The following is a 23398-nucleotide window of genomic DNA, read 5'->3' as shown; positions in this document are numbered from 1 at the left end:
CTCGCAATGCTGTTCTTGAGAGGTGCACAGACATCACCACTGAAATGATGCCTTTGATCCTGGGACACAGAAGGGAACAGTGCTGCTCCACATCCTTTGCTTTACAGGGAAATCTATAATACCATGGGCCAAAACCAGCATCTTTCATCAGATTTGATAAGCATCTCCCAAAGGTAGAGATAATGCAAAGTGCCACACTGCTGTGACAACATATCCAGATGAGAAGTGACATTGAAACTGTCAGTTGCTTGGGGGTCTCCAGAGGTGCTAAACTGGTGTTGGCCTGTCCTGGTTCCAACACTAGTAAACAGTTTGGTTCCCTTTCTGCTTCAGCTGGATAAAGCTCTCCTTCCTTCCTACCCTACTAAACTCTTCTGCAACATGGTTGTACAAGGTAGAAAATCTCCTCTTCCTGACCCCACCAGCAACAGCAGAAGTACACTGACTGAAGTACCCCATACAGTCAATCTGGCTGGTAACACGCAAGAAAACTGTGGCATCCCATCAGTAAAAATAAAAGTTATTGTTGTCTGTGCATGCTCCAAAACAAATAACATCTTAAAATATGAGTCATTGTTATAACTGATCTGTTTGTTTACACTAATGCCTTAGCTGAGCAGCTCTCTGTTTAGAAACTCATATTCAATTCCTTCTGGGAAACAAACTGAAAAGATGCTGAGTATCAAGCAATTTAGGCTAAAATGCTAACGAAGCCATGTAAGCTCTGTATTACTAACTACAAGCTGTTCAGCATTTTAGAGAATTAAATAATTTGTCTGGGTTCTGGTGGGTCCTAGGACAAGGATGGACATCCTTGGGCTGGAATGTTTACAATTTCTCTGTAGTGTCGCACCACCCATTACCTTGGGCTGTTGCAGCCTGAGAGCCTGCATACTTTCTTTTTGTCTGGTACAGGAATACATTCTGCAGCATTGCTCCTGTGGAGCTGCCAGTATCTTCCTTAACTCATATCAAGACATGAAAACAAATTTTGCTGGGAGGAGCAGACCTCACAGCCTCTTGGCTCAGACTGGAAACCCTTCTGATCTTTCCATCATCCCAGAAATAGGAGCGAACACCGAGAAGCTGAGCAGCTGCAATGGTGAGTTCAAATACCTCTAACATACCCTCCCGTTTGCCATCATTAGGTCAATCAAGCTGATCAGACACTTTCTTTTCCCTAGGAAAGACAGTTTGGAACAGAGCAAGGTTTTAGTAGAACTAAACCCTAGCTGAAATCCAAGAGAAGCAATTTAAAATGCTCTGTCTATACCTAGGATTTTAACACTGGCTGTTTCATGTGTGTGAGTTAGGGTTTTTTTGCTTTGTAGCTGTGGCTGTAAAGATTAGGACAAATGAATTATAAAATAGGTCTTTTATTATTTAAAATTAGCATGCCTGAATGGGACCATTAGTGGAGCCACCCTGCACCCAGTCAAGGTAGGATTTGATCTAAGATGGAAAACCTTATGCCTGTTGTTAGTCTTCTACCCTCTCAAGTAGGCACAGAACACATTCCTGGAGGGTGACTTATTCTACAGACCAAGTGGAAATAAGCCCCAGCTGCAAAGCTTGGATCCAGAGACCAATTTTTCCAGAAAGCTGAGAAACACTGGGCTCAGCTGACTGATAATAAAACCAAATGAAAAGTCTGTTAGATGTGAACCAGCTCACTAAATGAGCTTGATCTGTTTCAAACCTTGGATTTCAGCTTGTTTCTAATACCTGGTGAGATATAGAACAACTTCATTGCAGGATTGAGTCAGAGCCTTTGGGATCACACGGGGTCTTATCCCGTCTTTAAGTCCTTAGGGTTCTTATCCTATCTGAAGTCATAAATTGCTGCCAGCACTGCCCAGAGGCCATCCTAGCAGGACACTGCTAAGAAATAAGTCCTTGCATTTCTTTGCAGGAAGTGAGAGATATCTGGAATCAGGAAAGAGCCAGCTGATGATGGGGCTCAGGAAGTCATCAAACAATAGGAACAACAAGGAGAATGAGTTCGGAGAAGTTGGGAGTATGGCTGAAGGACAGGCTTTTCTCTCAAAGGACCCTGCAGTAAGAAAGGTGAGTGATAAGCTTGGAACCTGACTCTGAGTGGGACCCATGGGAGAAGCAGAGAGAAGTTCTGCTCAGGGAGATCAGAGTGAGGTGCCAGGAGAGCAAGCCAAGCTTGTCTGCTACCAAGTGGAACTGGGCCAGTGAGGGTCGGGGTGGGTCTGTGTCTCTCTGCTCCCAACCTTAAATGAAGAAGGACTTTGTCTTTATGCCAAGAAAGGCACAAATGGATCACTGGTGCTGAGGAGAGGAGCATAGCAGACAGCAGCATGGGGTTTAGTCATCACTAACTCCAAATAACTTACTGTGTGGACTCAGTCATAAGTATCTCCACTACTGATGCTAGTGAGATTAAACCAAGTATTCATTACCACTAATAAAAATTCTAGTGGATCAATCCTGGCCACACTTATTACCAGACTGGCAGCATATCAATGTAATTAGCTCCAGTTCTCAAAGCATGTTCCAGGGAATGTGTTTCAGAAAATCTGTGTCACTGAAGTCCAAGGGAGAGAGGATGAATGCTTTCCTCTCCCTTTCTTTCCCATTGTTTGTATCTGCCTCAGCACTTTCATGTTCCGGTGGGGTTCAGAAGTGCTGAAATGCCAGAGCAGAGACTCTAATCAGAGTATTCCCAGCCCTGCAAACAGGAAAGAGGAAGGAGTAGGTCTCTCACGGGAAAGACCTCATGAAATTTCCACCCTTAAGTTGCAAATAGGTCACAAGCACTTCAATGAACTTCAGAACCCAAATTAAGGCTAAGGCCTGAAAGGTGCTCCATGCTCTGCCTTGTGTCCAGCCAGCTTCCAGAGTATTTTAAGCATGTGGGAAGTTCTGATGACTTCACAGGACCGCAGAGTCAAGATCCATGCTCTTTAAACTGAATCCTCATCCTCTCTTGTTACATCACACCTTAGTTTTGTCACCTAGTATTGGATTTTGTACCCTGAACATGAAAGGCCCCATTTATTCCTACAGTGCAGGTACTGTATGGGAATTCTGTACTGTATGGGAATTCTGTCTGTTACACTTTTCCCCTGGCTACTAGATACTATACACATGAACTGGCAGTTTAAATACGAAAGAGAGCCGAGAGGTGGAAGAAGAAAGAAGGGATTATCACATATGTGAGGGACTGAGTCTAAAAAGAAATAAAGGACTCAGCCAAGGCTATGAGTCCATTCCAGGGCAGAGCTGAGAACAGAGCCTAGTCTGTTGAAAACACTGGGAGATGGTCTCGCTGTCTTGTTATTTATCAGTGTATTTCCCTTTTGTTTTTAGGCTCTGGACATCAGCAAGAACATCTCGGTATGTACTGCTTTTGCAGAATCTATTTAACTCGTGTCTGTATTATCAGTGAGTAAGCCCGTGTAGTGCACAGCATTGTATGAGCAAAAGAGGTTTACTCACCCCCGAGGTTTACTCTCATGGACGACAGGAGCATCAGCTGCTGAGGCTTTCAGCAGTATCAGCAGTGCTTACTTCTCCTAGACATCACCAGCACTTACTTCTCCTAGACATCACCAGCACTACGAGGGACTAACTGCTGGGGCCTCAAAACCCTTCCACAGCACACATTAATCCTAGCAGTAAACACAGAGGTTTGCTATTTCCGTGAGTAAACAGTCTTGCTTACAGGCAATTAACTCAATAGCACGGAATCAGGTGTTGCAGTTCTCAGCTGAGCCATGACCTCATCTGAAGTTTTGAACTGAACACTTCGCAGATTCCCAAGAACTATTGCAATAAGCATTTCTGGAGCTGGTAAGTGCGACTGGGCAGCTGCCAGGCTGTGCTCTCAAGGTGGCCACAACTCCTGTAGTAATGGCTGTGCTGGTGGCACAGCAGCACCAGCACACAATGAGGAGGAACCTCGGCACAGGGCAGAACAATGTCAGGAACATGACGACGGTTTGAGAAATTCACTGAAATGAAATCTCTCTCTTATGCTAGTTCTGGGACATGATAATTTTTGTTCTGTTCCCCAGGTTTTTCAGTCATCACTTTAGGAAATTTAAAACAATATTGGGGGAAAAAAAAAGTTTTTAAATTCATGGGTCCAGATAAGCCCAGCCTGGAGAGAACAAAGATTAGAGATGGCTTCCTGAGACTCCCTGACCTCCTGATAATCTCTATTAGCATTTCAAATGTAACGGACCAAAAGCTGTGGCTTGCTGAGTGACAGGGAAACAAAGGGTTGATCTCTTCTAATTCATGTTCCACAAAAGCTACCACCTTAAAAAAGGCTGATACCAGTGCACCTGGCCTAATAGAAAGGATAAGAGAGTCAAACTGCTTTTTTGGGTTTCGTTGTAAAGGCCCCCTGCATGCATGTGAGTCGGTAGGAAATCAAACCAATCTTCTCCTTTTGCACAGCATAACAATAGGGTAAAACGTGCCCTTAAGCAGCTACTCAGCATTCACCGCTGAGATGCCCTCAGTCTCTGAAATCCTAAATCAGAAAGAACAGCAGAGCCCTAGGCAGAGAAACGTTAACAAACAAAATACAGAAAAAGATGGTATTATTCAGAGTTCATCAATCCTGTCTCCTTGTCCTATACAGGTACAGGCTGGCCACTGGGCATCATTGCAGTGTTAAAAATTCTTTTGTGGGCCTTGACCCCTATCTGTTTGAAATAAAGAAGAAACTTCCCTCTTCCCACCACCCTGGAGTACCCCAAAGTATCATATGTTGACCAGATGAAGTCTGCCAGCAACTTACCTCTGGTCTTTTTAAGTTGTGGTTTCTTTTTGCTCCCTAGTGTGAGAGCCATGCTTGGAGGAGAATGAGAGATCTTATGAGGAAGACACGGTTGACAAACCAGAACAAGCTGGGGCTGTCCTCTGCTGCTCTGAAGAGGTCCTGCCCACAGTTGTATAGGTGAGAGAATGCTGTGGGGGATTTTCACTTAGTGTTGGGAGGAGGTGGTAGAAGCTTTACCTCTGGTTGTTGCTGCTTGGAGAAGACCACTCCTTACCTTATTTCCATTGCATATGCTGGTTCTGGTTAGCAGTAGTGTTTGCTTCCTTAGTGCCCAGATGCCCCAGGATCCCAACTGGATGCTACCTATGTAAGAATCATGGAAACATTAGGGTCCCTAAAATAAGGCGCTTCTCCCCAGTAGGGCAAGGGGATGATGACAATTAGCCAGAGCCATTCTATAGCCTAGTAATTTGTCTTTCTGCTCCCTCCTAAGCATTGCAGTCAGCATTAATGTTCTCTTTTGTCCACTTCCCCACATTTCATCCAGTGGGACAGACCATATTGTGACTGATGTGTGTTGGGATGGGACAGTCAGAATCAGTTGGATGGTTCTTGTCAGAGGAAGAAGAGATGAAGTTTGCTGAATGTGTGCTTATGGGTGGGACCTGTTTGTTGCTGTTGATGAATATTTGGGTCAAATATGAAGTCTTATTTCCATTAAGTGATCCATGCTGCTCCCTTGTGCAAGTTTGTCTACCAGGCTGGTTGTAGCCTGGCCTCTGAACTAAACTGTGTTATGCATGTCCATCTGACAGTTCTGCCAGCTATCCCTTGCACAGACATTCCCTGTACACTTGCCAAGTCCTCCCAGCTAGTCTGGTGAATTTGGAGTGTTTGTGTATGTAATCAGGTAACAGGAAGAGCCTGGGTATCTTAGTCACCAAAGCAGGAGCATTACATGGAGCTGTGCACCTCCCTGTATGTTTTTTCAGCTGAGGTCTCAGTAACCTTCAGCGGAACAGCTCAAATGTGCTTAAGCCCTCCTCCAGTTTTAGAGGGGGTGATGGTCGGGAAACAGCAGTTGTTTAAGCACTCAGGAATGTCCTATTGTTCCCCTTAAGACAGCCTGTACCTACCTTACAAAATGCATAAGGGAACTGGGAATCTTATAATTACAGCTGGAAAAAAAAAAAAACCCTCTGTAATACATGGAATGATTTTTCCAGCTGGGAAAAGGTTGGTTGGGGCCCACGTAACAGGAGAGCTTCCTCCTATTGTTTGGGAAACTGAAAGAAACACAAAGCAGAGAGAGATCAAACAGTTCCATCTAAAATAGATGGTGAACCAGCTGGGGGAAAAATACAAACTCCTGTGAACCTTCCATCTAAACCTGAATAGAACCAGCACATTTATTTGGGTTTCAGAAAAGTTCTGTCTCTGTAACTTTCTGCTTGCTCCATCTCCACAGCACAGAGGACAGCGCCAGCAGTCCCTGCATAAGAATTGAAGGCTAGGTCCTCAGCTGCCTAAATTAATGTATTTCCAATGAAGGGTCAGCCCAATAGCTCCTAGCAGAAATTCTAGCTCCCTAGAAATTAGTCTCCTAGAATGGACAACTACTGCTATCATGGAAACGCTGTACAATGAGGTGCCAAATGGACAGTTTTTTTGCCTGGCTGTATCCAGGCCTCTTCAGAGCTCTTGTACTCTGATTTTTGCAGGCTGTTTTCAGTAGCTGATGAATGTCCTTTTCTTCTACTTTCTTCTCCCATATATCTACATAAAACCCTGCCTCTATTCATATGCCTTATCTCCCTTTATTTCCTTTTCTCCTTCATTCTAGCCCTTATTCCCCAACCCTATCTGTATTTGGTCTTGCTCTTTTTACCCTAAACCGAGCAATAGCAGTATACAGACCCTGTCCTTTTCACTAGTGTGTGGAAAAGCTGGGCACCTTGTTCATGTGGCAGTTTGGATATGCAGTTGCCCTCAGGCTCTCCTATGAAGTAAAAAGTTATGCTTAGTGGATCAATGACAGACCAGCAAATGCTGCTGGACTGTAAGAGAGACCCTTCCTGCGGCAGTACCAGAATAGTAAAGCAATAAAGTCTCACTCATCTGCAAATCTTGGCAAAGCAAACCTTGAAACCCTGCTACTCTCAGCATTTAAAGCCACTGGCTTTGTTATAATTTATGAAACATGTTTGTCCTGGCTCCTGGTCCTGTTCGTACATGCAGACATTTGGAGTTGGCTGGCTTTTGCTTACCCAGGCTTTTTTGGGTTCCAGGTCTTGCACTGGAACAGGCTAGAGCGTGGTGCCCTGTATTAACATACAGTTCTGAAGGAGTCAGAGATTTGTTGCTTTTGACACCCAGTCCCACTTGAGTCATTTGGGCAATTAGAGAAAGTCTCTTTGTTTTTGTAACTAGGTCAAAACAAATCCCCTTTCATGCTCCTACTCTATGTATGAACTGCTGCAGGGTGGTTGTTTTGTTTTTCTTTTCTGTCTCACTCTTTTTTTTTAACATCCACAAAAATTCTCATAGCAGAGAGAACTGGGTTCTTTTAGCAGGAGAGAGGGGAGGCCTGCCAAGGTAAACATACTGGCACAAGACTCAGTGGTTTGTCATACATTGTTCTAAACAGGCTCAGGTTTTAATTTCATTTTCTTTTTCTTGCTAATACATTTGCTCCTGCAAAGCAACATCTATTCTGTGCAAAGGACCAGAACAGACTGATGACTGACTTCATTATGGTGTTGTGAACTTAAGCAGCACATGGTCTTCCACTTTCCAGGGCAGGATCTAATGTAGGCAATCCCCTCCTGACATTCCAGTGCAGATATACCAACCTGGGTATCTGTGAGAGCTGTAGCTTTAATGCAGATGCATGGGCATGACCTAACCTCCTATACAGTATTTTTCATGGTAAAGATGATAGTTTCAGTTTGAAGGCACCAAAAGCTTGCTGCTGTATGATGCCTATTTTGTGGTTAGTGTGAAGTAAGCTAGCAAGGACAGTGCAGTTCTAAGATTACAAAACCCCGTCTTCAATATTATGTAGTAAAGGTTGAAAAGGGTACAAGAACCTCAGATCTGAATGATGCTCTTCACATGGAAGATTAATACTAAGATATTCTCAACCCTGCTTGGTATTTCTCAGGGTTGAGAAACCACCAAAGAATTAAAAGAACATCAAAGCAGAAGATTGACCAGTCCATTGTAAAAGAGCTAAGAGCAGAACAGAACATAAAAATTTACAACATTTAGAAAAAAACCCAATATAGTAGTTCACAAAATAAAGAGTCTGCACCACATTAGTCAGGACTTTGAGTTGAAAATTTTTCAAATTGAAGATTTGAACTAAATATCTATTAGCTATTTATTTTCTGTAAACAACTTTCAAATATTGCTTTAAAAAAACAAAAAACAAATGAGAGCTTTTTTTTTCTTAAACAGAACCTATTTTAAAGATGTGTCTAGAAAGTGTTTCAAAAAGTTTGTTTCTCATAAGTCCTGGAGGCCTGAGCTAACTAAGTAATTTCAACCAAACAGGATGTATTATACTTGTTTCAATCATATGTAATAAATAACATACAAAAAATTAAGCCGGAGACAGTCCACAGGAGCTAGCTTAGTGTTGCTCTTCAAAACACTTCATTTCCTACTTACTATTTTAGGCCAGAAATTTTCATTTCTGTGTGATGTTCAGCCACAAGTCTATCCCCCCGTCTTCCAGCTAGGCAGAAAACACTGGTTGCTCTGAACAAAATGATGTTTTTGTCCATCCATTACAATGTGGCTCAATGCCAAGTGCTGCATCTTATGGCTCTTTTTTTAGATGCTGCCACAAATATTTGGACAGCATCTGTTACAGAATTTCAGACTGGAGAGGAGGAAGCTGCTTTTGGGTATAGCTTAGATACATATGCACAGCATATTAATGTTAAGAACACAGCCATGCATTCTGGCCACTGTCAACTTCAGTTGTATTTTTCCATTTGTTAAGGCCAGATATTATGTCTTCAGAGCTGAGGAAAACTGAGAGGAACTCCATGATTGTTCTGGGACAAAATACAAAGAACGAAAACTTGTGGCCTTTCTGATAATCTGAGTCAAATGGAGCAAGGTAAAGTAAGTAAAGCAGCATGCATTTCTTTGTGGGTTGGGGATTTTCACCTCTTCTCAGCACAAAAATGAGGCAGTCCTGTTCCTTCTTCCAGACACACTCCAGCTTGCAAAGGCAGAAACAGGTGTAATTTTTGAAGTTCAAATGATGTGGATTGATGTCTACTGAGGACTAGCCCATATGTCTTCATTTTAATAGTCCCCCAGCTTTTGGCTTGTTGTATTTTTTTTTTTAACTCACAATTTAAAGGCAACTATAGTCATACAGGCTACATCACACAGCCTTTTTACAAAATATAAAAGGCACTCAATTCATTTATCTGCAATCAGTCAAAAGACTTCCAAATAATAAGCCAAGGAGATGTCTTGGGAAAGAGACAATCTGTCCCTAATAAAGACTAAAAGAAAACCACCCTCAGCTTCATCTTCCACCTTCCCAACTCAGCCCACAGGCGAAATACAGAGAAACTCTCTCTAATCTCACATTCACTGCATGTTTCTGTTTCAGAAAGTCAAGGCAAGAACGTCAAAGGACAGAAAATCAAGAATCCTGGGGTTACTCTGTGCAATCTATATCCTACAATTGTCAACAGAGCAACTCTGAATTGAGTGTTGGATGGGAAAGAGGGAAGGGGGATGTTGAGAAGGGTCTGTGGGCAGATACATGCTCAACTATGTATGGCTTCACTCCCGAATATGAAGTGTACTTTAAAAAGTCAAGCCACAGATGAAAATTGCCGTTAGCATCTTGGCAACACAACCAACAGGGACCTTTAAGATTTGGAAATTCTTCCTCTTCTCTGGGTTGGGAACAGAATTACCTGAAACACTGAAGCTTTTAAACTATCATTACTTTCTGAGGACTTCTTCAGCTGAAATAAACATTAGCTTCATCTAGAGGAGTGCCAGAGACTCATTGCCCAGGGCAGAGGTAGCTGTTGAAAGGACAGCCTCCTCCCTCTGGGGAACCTGAGCTGCAGTCTCTGTCCCCAGCACAGTTCCTCCCTTCAGAGCAGCCTATAGCCAGCTGTGCCATTTCACTGGAATCCAACAGGAAAACAAAGTATGTAAAGCTAAGGTCATTCTTGAATGCACTACTAGCTTCCCATCCTGTGGGCCTGCTCCTTCCACAGAGATCCCTGAACTTTGGGGCTACCCTGCACAGAAGTTGGCATTGCACACACTCACTGTAAAGACCAGAGTAAGCAGCACTGCAGGAATCAGCCTTTCAAGAGACTGGAGGGGCATCCAGGGCAGCCTCTGCCCCACGCCCAGCCATTGTGTAATCAATCTTTTTCTCGTTTTTTGATGGGAGACAGGACACCAGGCTTGAATTCCTACTTTTAAGTTCCATTGAAGTGCTCAGTTTGTGCAGGTGGGGGCCTGAGGCTGTAGGTGGAGCAGTCATGCTGCTGTATGGCTCCGCCTGCACTCTCTCTACTGGGAAAAGTTGAGGAGAGCAAGGCTACAAGGGAAAGAAATTCAAATACATCTTTTATAAACTGGTGCTCCTTTGGGATACACTAACAACTGTGTAACACCATGACTGTGTGTGGTGGTTGCCTTACTGCCACATGTCCACTGCTTCCTGACTCAAGGAACAGGCAGTGCATGCTTCTGCATGTCCATGGTTGCAGCGGTCTCTGCACACTTAGCTCTTACTGGTACTAGCAAAATAATTAATACACATGGGGTAAAGATTTAAGATTTAAGCAAACATTGCCTCTTGATAAAGGATTGTTCTACCCCATAAATGATAATTACAAGTCAAGCAATTGCTGATTAAAAATCCCATCCAACCCCAACTTACCTGAGAACCAAGATTTGACAAGCTGGCAGGAATGATCAGCTTCAGCAGGCTTAGTCTTTCCATAACAGATGCTTTTTCCCTTGCTCATCCACATCAGCTGGAACCATTGAAACCAAGACAGGATCTTTTCTGGGATTTGGAGAATCTCAGCCATGCCCTTCCAGGGCCAGTAGAGTTTGCAGGGGTGAGTGAGGGCAGGGTTCAAGTACTCAGAAGGATTGATTGCTACCGTTGTTGCTTAATATTTCAATAAAACCCCACAAACACAATGACCAGGCCCCACAACCCAAACCAAAATCCCCATTAAAAAGAAAAAAAAAAGGCTGTGCTGACTCAAGGTTAGCACCCTAAAGTAGGTGCTGTGTTTAATGTTTCAGCTGTAGCTGCTGCTGCAAGACTTGGTTATTCACTGTATATCTTGCTAGCTTCATCCAAAGCTAGAAAGATTTATGACTTGATTATTCTGTGAATATTCTGTATATATCTCCATAAATACAGGGGACAAAAATCCTGCATTAACTTGCATCCTCCATTATATCCCTCCAGCTTTTTTACAGTGACTGTACAGAATGTGAATCAGTGCAAACTGAATTTGAAGTGTTTTAAGACATAGCAACTTGAACTGGTATTTTCTACAACCCTCTCTAATCATGATATAAGTTTGTTGGGTGTTTTGTGTTTTTTTTTTTTTTTTAACTAAGATAAACTAGCACTCTTCTTTATTATAGCATTATGTTAAATATGTTTGTGTATTTTTCAGAAATAAATGTATTTATAACATGTAACATACTGTATAGTTCTCCACTCCAGGATCCATTGTAATCCAAGCATAAGAAATTTAATAAAAGTATCACTATTATGGTAATTGTTTTCAGATATTTTATTAATGAACACCTGGCTTGTAGTATAGCAACTGCCACACCTTTAGGGTATCAGGTGAGCATAGCTAGTCAAGAAAGGAATTGTAACATCCAAGCTTTTAAAAAACTTCTTTAGCTTTGGCAAAGAAGCAAGTGTGCTCTTTGGAAGCAGGTGCTGTTCTCAAAGATCTAGAGGGTGAGGAGAGCCTTTTGAAAGTTCAGGTATGACAAACGTGTTAATTTTGAGCAGCCTTGTATTAGGTGCTGTTGCTGGACTTTGCTTCTACAGACAGGCAGCACACACAGCACTTCCAAGAAGAATCAATGAAGGCACTGGGACAAAGTGTGCTGCTGCTCAGCACTGGGGTTCCTTTCTGAAAATCTGGATTCAGTACCATCACTACACAACAGCCTCAAATGACAGATCCTAGCTGGCCTCCGGGCTGCTCTTCTTCAGCCTTGATTCCCAGCCAGCAGCACCCTCCTGGACAGAGCAGCTTCCTTTCCCCTGCTGGTGTCTAAGGCACTGTGTACAGCACCCCCCAACAACTTTAACTGAACTGTATAACCAGGTGATAGGGAGTGAAGCTAAAGAGGGTGCTGGCACAAGAAGTCACACACAGGTATTCAAAAGAAAGTCATGGTGAAAAGTCAATGAGACTCAACTGAAGAGAGGCCTAGAAAACAAGTTAGCCAGAAGTGCATCTGTGAAGGTAGAAGGGAAAGAATTCACTTTTTGCAGAAGCAAATACTGCATAACAAGAACCATGAGAGCCACTAACACCCCAATGGCATTGGAGAACAGGCAATGAACACAGTGCCAGTGCAACAGATGAGGAAACTTCCAGGTTGCCTTTCACCCTGTACCAGTGCTTCAGAAGAACAACTCCCATCTCACTGCTGCTCACAGCCTTCTTGCCAGCTGAGGACCAAGTAGCAAGCCTTGAACACAGAAGACTCCCCAGAGTGGATAAGGAAATGGTTTCCTTTGTTTACCCACCTCCACTTAGCACTGCACATACCCTACACTAAGCATCATACCAGCGTCCTACACGCAGCTCTGCACCAAAAGGCACAGTCCCTGTGGAGGACTCTATGCAATTCCCATAGGACACACACCCAGAGCTCCCTGCCACTTTGGGATGGTTCAGTAACCCAACAAAGGACAGCAGAGACTTGACTCTCACAGCCCCTTCAGCATCCACAGTGTCATCTGAGCTCTCTAAGCAAATATTTCTGTTTCCCTTACTGAGGCATGGGAAGCAAACAGGAGGTGTTTAGGTCTTGGCTTACACACACACAATTAAGACCAGTGCCAGAGCACCCTGCCTGGTGCACTGAGAAGGTGTGGTTTATATTACTCCTCTAATTGCCCAGTTAATTAACATACAGACTGCTGCTAAAGACTTGTCATGAGGCACATTATGAGTTGATACTCAGCTTTCCCAGACAGAGCTCTACCTGTACCAAGGTCATTGAGTTGCCAGAGGCCTGCTCCAAAGTAAGAGGCTGTTTGACCTATCTTCAGAAGATCCCAGCCTGTGATCTCCTTCTTCCTCCCACCATACAACTTGGAACAGTCTTTTCTTCGGGTTAGATTTTGAAAGCATGCAAGATGAAGATCACTCGTTATCCTGACAGAAGCAGGGAAAAGCATTTCTACTAGAAAAATAAAAACATAAGATTACTTCTGAAGTTTCTTAGAATAGGAAAGGAATTATAACATAGATCCCACCACTCATTAACACCCTCCAATAACACAGGATCAACAAGAATCTAATTAAGAAGAACAACATCTGCTGCCTCAAGCAAGCTACTTATCAGTTCTTTGCTTCCACATGTAAGTGCTACTCCTCCCTTTTAAAGGCCCCAAAGCAATACAATTAAGGCTTCTCTCCTGCCCTTAACAGGAAGAATTTCAAATCAAGCCTTAGAGGAAAAGAGGGAAAAGCAGTTTTCCTTCTCCTCAAGGACTACCCCATCAGCTATAAGCAGATCTCAGTGTAAGGGCAAGCACCAGAGCCCCCCCAGGCTGGGCAGGAAGGAGGGGGTGGAGCCCTGCTTCCCCTCTACTGCCTGGAGAGCTTTGCTGTACTGTTTCCTCCCAGGACCTCAGAAAGCCAAGAGGGACGCTGCCCAGCTGCTGGGACTGACAACACCACACTGAACCACTCCTGATGCTCAAAATGGCAGGTTTTTTTCCTCATCTAGAAGAAACAAGTTAAAAATTAAGAAAAGCACTTTTATGCCAATAGTGATGTCAAATTAGCTTTAATCCAAGACCTTTGAAGACTCCTAACTGCTGTCACACGTGCCTGCTGTCACATGAAGGCTTAAGAGTAAGCTCTAAGTTTGATTTTTTCTTTCTCCTGAATTTCAAACCACCAAGGCTCTTTTATTTTTTTTCCAGTTGATATAAGTTTCCATGTTCTCATTCACGAGAAAAATGCCACCTACCATTTTCTGTTTCTAGGGCAAGAAAGGCAAGTTCATGCACAGCATTATTAGCAAGCCCATTGGTGTAGTGCTTTGGCATCCTTGCTTTCCAGTCCTGCCACATGAGCACAGCCCTAACTTACCAAGTGACTTAGGGACAAGTGGGCAATTCCCAGTTCCTCGGCACAGTCAAAATACCTGCTCTGCATCTCCAGAGAAGCAGCTGCAGGATCTGCTTTTAGTGAGCTTTGCTGCACTTCTGCTCAGTGTTGGAATGGAGCCTAGGTCACTACTTTTGAAAGCCACTATTCATTAACAGAAATGCCAACACCACCCTGCACCAATCCTGCCTCAGTCTGCAGCCCAGGCCTTGACAAGGTCTCCAGTTTGACCAAGGCAGACAGATAACACCAAACCCAGAGCAGAAGAATTCCAGACTGAGATGAATTCAGAGCATTTGGAAATCTTGCACAGCCACTGGGGTAATTTTTGCCTTGCAAATAAAGTCTTACAGCTAGGGTCTCCAGGGGAAGGGGGACCACCAACTAAATGGGTTTGACAGTCACTTTATTGCAATCCAATGATTTCATGCATGGCTGACACCTTCCTTTGCCACAGCACAGAAACCACAAGCACCACACACAGAGCTGTCCCAGTTGCCACAGCAGCAAATCCCAGAGCCCAGGGGGCTGCAGCATGCACAACCACTCCTGTGGGGAGAGACACCCCAATTAATGCTCCCAGTGAGGCACAGGGATACCTTAGGGGCTCAGCCTTTCTGTAGAAAAGCCTTAGACCAGCCCCCTTCCCCTGCTCTGCTGCCACACTTACCAAGGCCATCCTTGGCTGTGTCCTGTCTTAGCTCATCCTGGAGGAAAATCACAGGGCCTTTGCTGGAGACATGGGAAGTACCTTCCTGAAAAGGATGCTCAGCACTCCTTTTTCCTCCTACAGAGCAACGTGAAGGTTGTAGGTAAGAAGAGGTATAGCCCTGAAGGTCAGCAAACTTTGTCCAGGTCATCTTCTCAACATATGGGGAGCTCTGAAGTTTCCATGTGAGCCCACACAGAGCAAAGGGCCCATGAAGACCTCTGTCTTTTTGGCATAAGTCAGTGGAAAGGAGCAGGAAATGCTTTGTCAAGCTATCCATGCCTCAAGGGAATGACTCCTTAGGCTACATGTCTTCTACTCCCCAGCTTGGAGACCAGGCCCTTGCTGCCCCTTTGGATAGGGAGCAGAAGGCCAGGACACTTACTGACTCTGGGAGGACAAGTGGTGGTGCAGGACTCCTTTAGAGACCGGTGGCACACGGAAGCACTGCAGTGCAGGTACACCTAGAGAAAAATGGAACACAGCCTGAAATCCCTCAGGCACTGTCTGGAGACTGGTGATATCCTAGTGTGGTGCATGGACCCCAGACAACAGCTAAGCACCCACACAGCCCCTACTCTGCCCCCCAGCAGGGCAGAAAAAGAAGAGGAAGAGCAAAAGTAAGAAAACCAGGAGCTGGAGAGATAAAGACAGTTAAATAAGTGAAGGAGAGGAGGAGAGGGAAGAAAAAACCTAAAGCACAAGTGATGTAAAGGCAAGTCACCTACCCTGCTCCTACAGGCAGATCAGTGCCCAGGCAGTTGGGGCATCAGCTATGCTGATGTTCACTGCTGAGCATAAAATCGTGTAGCGTGGGATATTACTTTGGTTATTTTGAGTCAGCTCTGCTGCTTCCCTGGTTCTAGCCTATCCCATGCCTACTCACTTGGAGTTGAGAGACAGCAGAATGAAGAGAAAGTCTTGGTGTTCTGTAAGTGCCATTCAGCAATCAGCAATAACATCTGTTTCCAATACTGTTTTAGTGATGAATCCAAAGCCACAGCATCATATGGGCTGCTAAGAGGAGAGTTAGCTTCATCCCCCCGGGCCTGGTCCTTAAGGGGGAAGGCAGGAAGGTCTGTTTTGCTTGTTTCACATCCAGGCTGTAGCCTTGGAGCCCTCTGCTGTCTGCCCCAAGGCAGCTTTGAAACCTTTACAACATACACTTTCAAACTCGGTCCAATCTGGCATTACAGCACTTCTCCCTGACACCTGCAATACTGCTGCCCGGGCACCACTTCACTGGGAACCTTGTTAAGTACAGCTGAGACCAATTTTGAGTTTTAGCCAATTCCAGGAGCGCTGAGCAAACAGTACAAGGCAGGGTGAATTTCATGTGACTAAACTGGAGGAGCGCAATGAGATTCAGAGCCCAGATGCTTCAAAAAGTACTCAAAGTTTATTTCCAAGTAATTTTGGCCAAGAAATGTAGTTTAGAGAATATTTTTTGCTTAGCTAGAACACACACCCTAAGGTAATTCACCAGATGAACTTACACTTGCTTAAGTAAACTACTACCCTTCTAGTAGTTGTCACATTTTCTGTCACACTCCAAAAGTGATGTCTCTTACCTCTACCACATTCACTTCAGGGAATCAGGTTTTTGGCATCAACCTCTTCCCTTCTGTTTCAGCAAGGGTTTTTCCTAGTCTTTGCCCCACTCCCCCAAGGAGGCCGAGACTCATACTCATGAAGTGGCTCTTATTGTTCACACATTTTACTTGTCTTCAATATGAAGCTAGGCAGGCAGGACAGGATCTTACCAGCCCAGAGAGTTTCTCATGGGAAATGGAGTTCACAAAGGCGAACGTGTAGAGGGTGAAACGCTGGTAATGAGAGGGCAACAGTAATCCTGAGGTGAAACTCAGAGGTATCAGCTGTGTCTGATAGTTGTCCCCTGCATAAGGGCACCTGAGGAGGAAAGGTAAGCAGTGAAAAAGAGCAAGTTATTCCCCTGACCCAAAGTTTTTTACAAGTCACTTACCCATCCACCAAAATTGGCCACTGCTGCTGTTGCTGGGGGTTGGTGCTTGGTGTGGCCCAGCAGTGGTGCAGAACTAAAATCAGGTCTGGGTCTGTTCTCTGAAGGATCTTGACCTCTGCATAAACAGGGTCTCTCAGAGTCTTCACCACAGGATAGTCACTGTCTGTATAGTAGGAAGTGTAGCTTCCATCTGGGACAGAAGAAACCCAAGAGGCATTTAAGAGCAGGAAGAAACAGGAATAGGCATCCTGTGTAGCCATATCAGTAAGTTCCCACCACGGCAGGGAAGCAGTGCTGGGTTAATACTCCACTGTTACTCATCAGACACAAGAGCCCTGCACCGAGAGCCTTGAGCAGGTCCTGCAAACCTCTCCTACCGGATGCAACACGGAGCTCCAAAGACAGAGGACCTGCCTGGGACACAGCAGGGAGGGGTGGCAACGTGAAGACCTGAACACTCAAGGGAACGGAACTCCCACTGATGGAATAAGTACATCGCACATGTAACCTGGTGGGAAAGGAAAGCTCCAAATCAGGCAAATAACAAAAGCCACTCTGATACCTCCTTTCTCCAATATGGCAAACTATCATCTGCTTTAATAATATTAATATCCCCTTTTAAATTATAATTTATATTTTATCCCCTTTCTTCCAACACTTCCTATAAACAAATACTTGAAATTCTCTCTAATGTTTAGATTTGAGAATCTGCAGATTGTCACTGATCAATACCAGCTTTATTCCTACTAATTAGAGGTATACCAGTCTTTGACCTACTCCAGTGCCCTCATGTGAATTCAGAGCTTGTGACAAGCTTGTGGCAGGTATTTCTCTAATGACATTGAACACAGTGACACCCAGCAACATCAGCCCCAGGGTAATACCTGAAAATGCTATCCCTAGTGACAGAGCCAAGGCTCCCAGCCTTCACATCCCTGCTTGCCACCAACTCATTCTCATATATGGCCTGGTCTCCAGTCACCTGGAATGACAGATAGGCACCATCACTGTGGTAAAGTCAGGCTGGATCAGGATGAGGCTGGAGAACAGCATTTGGCCTGTGGAAGTCTGTAGGATGTCCATTAAGCATCCAAAGTCATATCAGGTTGTTCCAGCTCTTCCAGCCTAGCAACAGCTGCAGCTCTTACCTGAAAAGTAGTGCCACAGGCAGAGAGTGGAAACTGGTACACAACAAAGGCATTGTTTGTTAGGACAGGGACACAGCCAGTACTGTGTCCACTGGCCAGTTGCACTGAGTCCAGGGCAACAGGTGGCAGGGTCACATCTCGAGAAACAGCAATGGAAAACTGGCCATCTGGTGTGCAATGAGCTGTCACTGGAGAAAAAGATATAATCAGTCTTGAACTCAGAGATAAGAGGGATGGAAACAAAGCCCTAACATCACAAGCAAGAGAAGACCAGCAAGTCCTGCAAGCTCTCCTGCCTTTAATCCACAGAACAAGTGCTAAGCATGGCAAGACAAGTGCAACCAGCTCCAAAAACACCACTGATGCTGGGCATAAAACCAGGTCTGTTGCAATACAGTGGAAAATGCTGGAGACTTCACTGGGACACGATATTCTTGGCAGCCAAAAACATAGCCCTCAGCCACCTGCAGGAGTGGCACACACCAAGTGCTGGCTTGCCCTGCCAGCAAAGTGAGAAATCTTGTTTTGCAGCAGCTCTGGAGGGACAGAGAACAGCTGCTTGGGCTTACCTGTGTTACCAAAGTAGCAAGGCTTCATCCTGTCTCTGGGGTCATAGCAGCAGCCTTGTGCTTCACAGTCTCCCTGGCTGATGGGCAGGGAGGCACACGGCAGCCGGTCCTGGCTGGGAACAGCCAAACAGACACTACTGCTTGGAGCATCCAGGGCTGGAAAAAACAGCAGGTCTTTGCAGATAAAGCACAAGAGCAGGGGGATAAAGACATGAAGGACACAGGTTGAAGGTGTCCTGGTGACTCTGCATACAAATCAAGGGAAGTGAAAGTTAGGTGAGGGTCAAACACATGGCCTGGATCTGGCATAGAAGGCTGCTCAGGATGGACCTGCATTTCCATGGAGCAGAGAATCCCCCTGAGGCCATTTACAGGAAACTGGACTTACATCGGATCTGTCAAGATAAAGCATTCTAGATCAACTCTTGGCAGTTAAGGAAATCATTGTACCTAGTCTCCAGTTCATTCCCTGAACTTGCAGGAACTCATGTAGTCAGAATATGGCTGGGAGACACAATGAACATATTCACCTGCTGACCCTGCAGAGAGGCACAAGTCCCCAGCAAGTTGGTGGCCCCTAAGTCCAAATCCTTTTCCATGAAGCTTTCTGCACAGCAGTAAGTCCCCTTTCCTAGCCCCCAAAACTGACTAGGAACAGACATCTGAAATGAATGGCACTTGTCACCACCACAAGATTCTGACAGGTGCTTGTATCTTACCAGGAAGGCCCACAGGGCACCTGAGCAGCGCCTCTTCATGAAGAACCTTTTGCCCAGCAGCATCTGTTTCTTCAAGCCCAACCAGTATAAGGTAATTGTGATCCTAGGGGAAAGCCACACCAGTCAGGGCAGTCAGAGCAGCAGTAGTTATAGTCCCAGTAGAATCCCTAAGGCCACTCACCCATTCAAAGACATAACAGCCAGCATAAGAGATCGATACTTTCCTGGAGCCATCTGGTGTCCCTGATACCAAGAGCCCACAGCCAGAGTCATTCTGCAGAGCATGTGCCTTCCCTTCAGTATCTAGGGAAAGAGGACACAGCAGCAGGGGCTTCAGAGTCCCACACTGCAGATTAGACCCACTACAATCCTTTCTCTAGGAAATGGGGACCTAGACAGCATTAGGGTCTGGAACAGCAGTGAGAGAATCCAGCAGCCAAGACATCGAGAGCCAGGCACAGCACTTCACCAAGTCCTTGACTGCTGTGTCATATAAACAGCCCCCTGATTATGCAAGATGCAGAGAACTTCAGTGAAGTTCAACAGCACTTCACATTAAAACCTGTTCCTTTCTTCTCATTCCATGCACCTCTGCATTTGGGCAAAGTTATGGCTAAAAATGCCTCTTGATATTGCCTCACCCCAAGTAGTCAGCACAAATGAAGCATTCCCTTCCCAGCCTGGAGGTAAGGTGAGCTGTAAGCTCTTTTGGCCACAAGTCAGCAGGGTGGGATCAGAAAAAACACTGACATGAGCCCCCAGAACCAAAGCCAGGGGACCAAGAAACACCCAGAAGAGCATAGCTCCTGATGCAGCCTGAAACCACCCTACAACACCCACCCTGCTCTCTTGCTAGGCTCTTAGCCTAGTCCTTTTAATTTGTGGAGCCAGCTGGGACCAGAAATCCCTGAAGTGCCCAGGTGGACCCAGCCCAGCAGTTTAACACCTGTCATTGCCCTCACCTGAACTCAGCAGAGTCTGCTTGCACTCTGAAGAAAACCAAAGGGCAAGAGTTGAGCTAATGTCAAGAGGTGGGTCTGTATTCATACTGTAGAGCCCCAGGAGGGTCTTCAAAGCTTTTTTCCTGCCCTGAGTTCTTCCCACAGCTGGGACACGTAGGAAATCTGGTTGCTTCTCCCTGTGCACCCTATTGCTGCTCCAATTGCTCAATACATGGCATGAGTGCAAGAAACACTGACAATGCTCATTTTAAAGATTATACAGGTTCAAATGCCAGATACAGGGTGCTGACATAAAAGCACAAAAAGAACCGTCCACATAAAATCTGTGAGAAATCATGGAGCTCAGAAGGCTTTGCACACCTAAACAGTGGTGATTCCCCATAAACACTCTTGGCTGTGGACTTACAGCCCTGTTTGCAGTGTGTTTGTGTGGGGATAGCTGCAGGACTGGTTCAGGCCTGGCTGCTAAGTGGCAGGGTGGTCTGCTCTCTGGGACCCCTACCCCCAAAAACTGGCAGATGTGCCCCTGAGATGGGGGCACAGGCAAGGGGAAAACAGGCAAGGGGAGCCTCTGTGATCCCAGAGAAAACTCTGCGTGTCAGCAACCATTGCCTGCCTGTAAGTGCAAGGTATCATGGAGAGTTTTCTCCCCAGCCACACATCAGGCAGCCACACCAAATGAATGCCTCGTTGTCCACCTTTCCATGCATGTTTCTGCATTCATGCAATGGAACTGTGAATGTCTTTACACTTCTGCCCTCAGCAGACCCTCCAGCTCCTGGATGTCTGCACAGCACTGTACAGCATCAATACACTGGCCCCAGCCAGCCCTCATCACAGGCATGGTGGGTGGGCAGCAGCTGAGTGTGAGGGGGGAATTTCCTCTGCTCTTCCCCCTCAGCCCACAGCCCATCTTTGCTGCACAGCAGCAAGATGCCATGATTCCAGCTGGTCAAGTACCTCTGCTAATTTCACGCACCAACCAAGACGGCTGCTCCACAAAGTAAGACCTTGTCAGCAGCACTGCGCAACAGGAGATAGAGACAATGGATCTTGGCAGGCTGTCTGCGTGGCTGAGGCTTGAGCAGCCCTCATGAACCAACTGTGATCCCCACAGCGCCTGCCTAGGCACAACAACAGTGGAGAGATACGCAGGGAAAACATTTGGACTTTGGCAGGGAGGGAGGCTTCATCTCTTTAGAAGCTGAGCACTGTGCGTGCCCAAAGCGCATCAGCAATGAATGATTGCCAAATGCTTCTTTTGACTGCATGACCTGCTGATAATTGGGTAAAAATCAGTAAAGTACTTTGGAGCTATAGGGAAGTACTTTCATTATACTTTAACCCATCCATACTTTACTTCTGCTGACAGCAAAAATGTCTACATGGATTTGAAGAATAATTCTACATGAAACAACCCCAGGAGTGCTGTAGATCCACCAAGGAGTACCTGTGTTGAGAACGGTTTCAGGTAACTGGTCTTTCTTAGTTCCTAAACAGACACCAAATAGCTGTGTTTGAGGATGTAGGGATGGGAGGCTCTTCAAATGAGCCTGAAATTCAGGGAAATGAAATGTTTTGTTTGAAAGAAGTTGTTATGGAAAGTGGAAAGCAGAAAGCAGCCTAGCTGAAATGGAACACGCGGGTCTCTTCCTCAGCAATCTTTTCCTCACCCATTTGATAGTTCTCATGCATTACAGTGACCCAGCTGTAAGCACCAATTTAGATAGCAGCCAAGACTATCACAGACAGGAAGGACATGCAGAGGATGAAGGTAAGTGAAGAAAACCTCTCTGTGGACCACTAGCCTGACCAATGAGTGTCATGGGAAAAAGGGAACTTTGTAGACAAGGTGATAAGGTCATGAATGCTGCTAGCTGGCAGCTACCTCATGTGGAAGTGCAAACTCTCATGAACTTCCCTTTCATTAGATGAAAGTCCATGAAGCTACATGAACTTCCATGAATTGCCCTGACAGCATCTGAGCTGATGCAGGAATTTGGCCAGCAGACCAGCAACTAGCCAAAAGCTGTTGGCAATTCAGTTTTTCCACCTAAATATTGAGTATGGCTCTCTAAGAAGTAAAATAAGATTTAAAATTAACAACTAGAAAATTATTGCACCTATCCAAGAGAACAACAATGACTTAGAACTCCCTTCTGTAGGGAAGGTACAAAATCTTTTGCAAGGGATGGAGAGCTTCACTAGCTCCTCTGAATGAAAGGGAAACTCACATTTACACACTGCTGTGCAGGAAACACAGCATGCCCCAACAGAGCAGTCAGTTCACCCAGGCCTCTTGCTAATTCCCACCAAGTCCCACATCCCCTATCCTTGCAACACCTTCTGATCAGTTTTGCCTGCAAATGTGTCACAGCTCAGGAGAGACGGAGGGTTAAGGCCAGATTGAACAAGCTGAGCACAACCCTGAGGGTTTCTAGCAGCCCTTGCCACTGCCCTTGGGACTGACAGTGCGCAGGCCCTGCGCAGTCTTGGGCAGGAAGACTCCAGCTCTTTTTTAATCCCTTGCAACACACCAGACATGCTCTGCTGTCTCCCAGAACACCTAGGGAACTTCCAGGGCACTAGTTCCTCATAGTGGAGTCATACATCAACAAAACAAGAGTCTGCGCATGCCATCTTCCAGCAGTAGGTTGGATGAGCTGCTTTGGTAAGTACAAGGACTAGTTGCCAGGTTGCAATGGCCTATACACAGCCTCGGACAAGTGCATCTCTGTCCCAGCTTGGAAAGCCATTTCCAAGAGACTCTCTCAAGTTCTGGGTTTCTCTCTTCTCTGCCTATTTTTCTCTTTTTCTTCTCTAGCAGTCCTTGAAGAGGTCAGAGACTCAAGGTCTCATCCCCTTTTCTGATATCTTCATTTTGTCTCACCCAGCAAGTCCTTTCTTGTCTATTGTCATGTCTGCAGACCTTTCTAGCCTTGCTGGATAGATATTTTATACTTTCCTCTCTTGTGAAGCCAGACACCCCTAGGGAGAGAGACTGAGGCTATTGCTGTGCAGTTGCTGAGGAAAACACAGTTGCATGTCCTTTGGCAAATCACATGCAGTGTGAACTTTACTAATAACATCAGGAAGATGTCAGGAACAATGAAGGATGGTTCATACCACTGAGGGCTTGCACAATCAATA

General features: G+C 45.3%; 2 protein-coding genes across 4 annotated transcripts in view; one reads left to right on the top strand and one right to left on the bottom strand.

The window, feature by feature from the left end:
* The window catches only part of LOC128791837 (uncharacterized), a 31171-nt gene extending 19588 nt beyond the window's left edge, over nt 1–11583 (top strand). For 2 of the 3 annotated variants that reach the window (XM_053949754.1, XM_053949756.1), the window contains exons 4-9: nt 916–1102; nt 1913–2067; nt 3340–3366; nt 4821–4939; nt 8772–8891; nt 9399–11583. In XM_053949754.1, coding sequence (XP_053805729.1) covers nt 916–1102; nt 1913–2067; nt 3340–3366; nt 4821–4939; nt 8772–8868 — 585 coding nt within the window. In that variant the 3' untranslated portion in view covers nt 8869–8891; nt 9399–11583. Of the gene's footprint in view, nt 1–915; nt 1103–1912; nt 2068–3339; nt 3367–4820; nt 4940–8771; nt 8897–9398 lie in introns of all 3 variants that reach the window. The other variant, XM_053949755.1, reaches the window with a different exon arrangement.
* A 2980-nt stretch (nt 11584–14563) lies between these two features.
* On the bottom strand, nt 14564–20333 carry ZP4 (zona pellucida glycoprotein 4). Its single transcript, XM_053949289.1, has 12 exons — nt 20249–20333; nt 19468–19589; nt 19287–19389; nt 18568–18723; nt 17999–18186; nt 17735–17832; nt 17228–17358; nt 16851–17040; nt 16630–16777; nt 15252–15330; nt 14828–14944; nt 14564–14706 (listed from the first exon to the last, which is right to left on the bottom strand). Exons 1-12 carry the CDS (start codon nt 20331–20333, stop codon nt 14564–14566), a joined length of 1560 nt encoding a protein of 519 aa, XP_053805264.1.
* Between the last annotated feature and the right edge of the window lie 3065 nt (nt 20334–23398).

The sequence above is a fragment of the Vidua chalybeata genome, chromosome 8, assembly GCF_026979565.1.
Source record: "Vidua chalybeata isolate OUT-0048 chromosome 8, bVidCha1 merged haplotype, whole genome shotgun sequence".
NCBI lineage: Eukaryota > Metazoa > Chordata > Aves > Passeriformes > Viduidae > Vidua > Vidua chalybeata.
This window is presented reverse-complemented; position numbering and strand designations above follow the sequence as displayed.

Bases quoted from the DNA above. Each gene is read 5' to 3' on its own strand.
- ZP4 (XM_053949289.1), bottom strand. From the start codon at position 20,333: ATGAATACAGACCCACCTCTTGACATTAGCTCAACTCTTGCCCTTTGG. The intron at 18,724-19,286 runs GTAAGATACAAG...TGTTTTTTCCAG, and splicing joins GTGCCCTGTGGGCCTTCCTG to CCCTGGATGCTCCAAGCAGT. The intron at 14,707-14,827 runs GTAAGTGTGGCA...CTCTCCCCACAG, and splicing joins CACAGCCAAGGATGGCCTTG to GAGTGGTTGTGCATGCTGCA.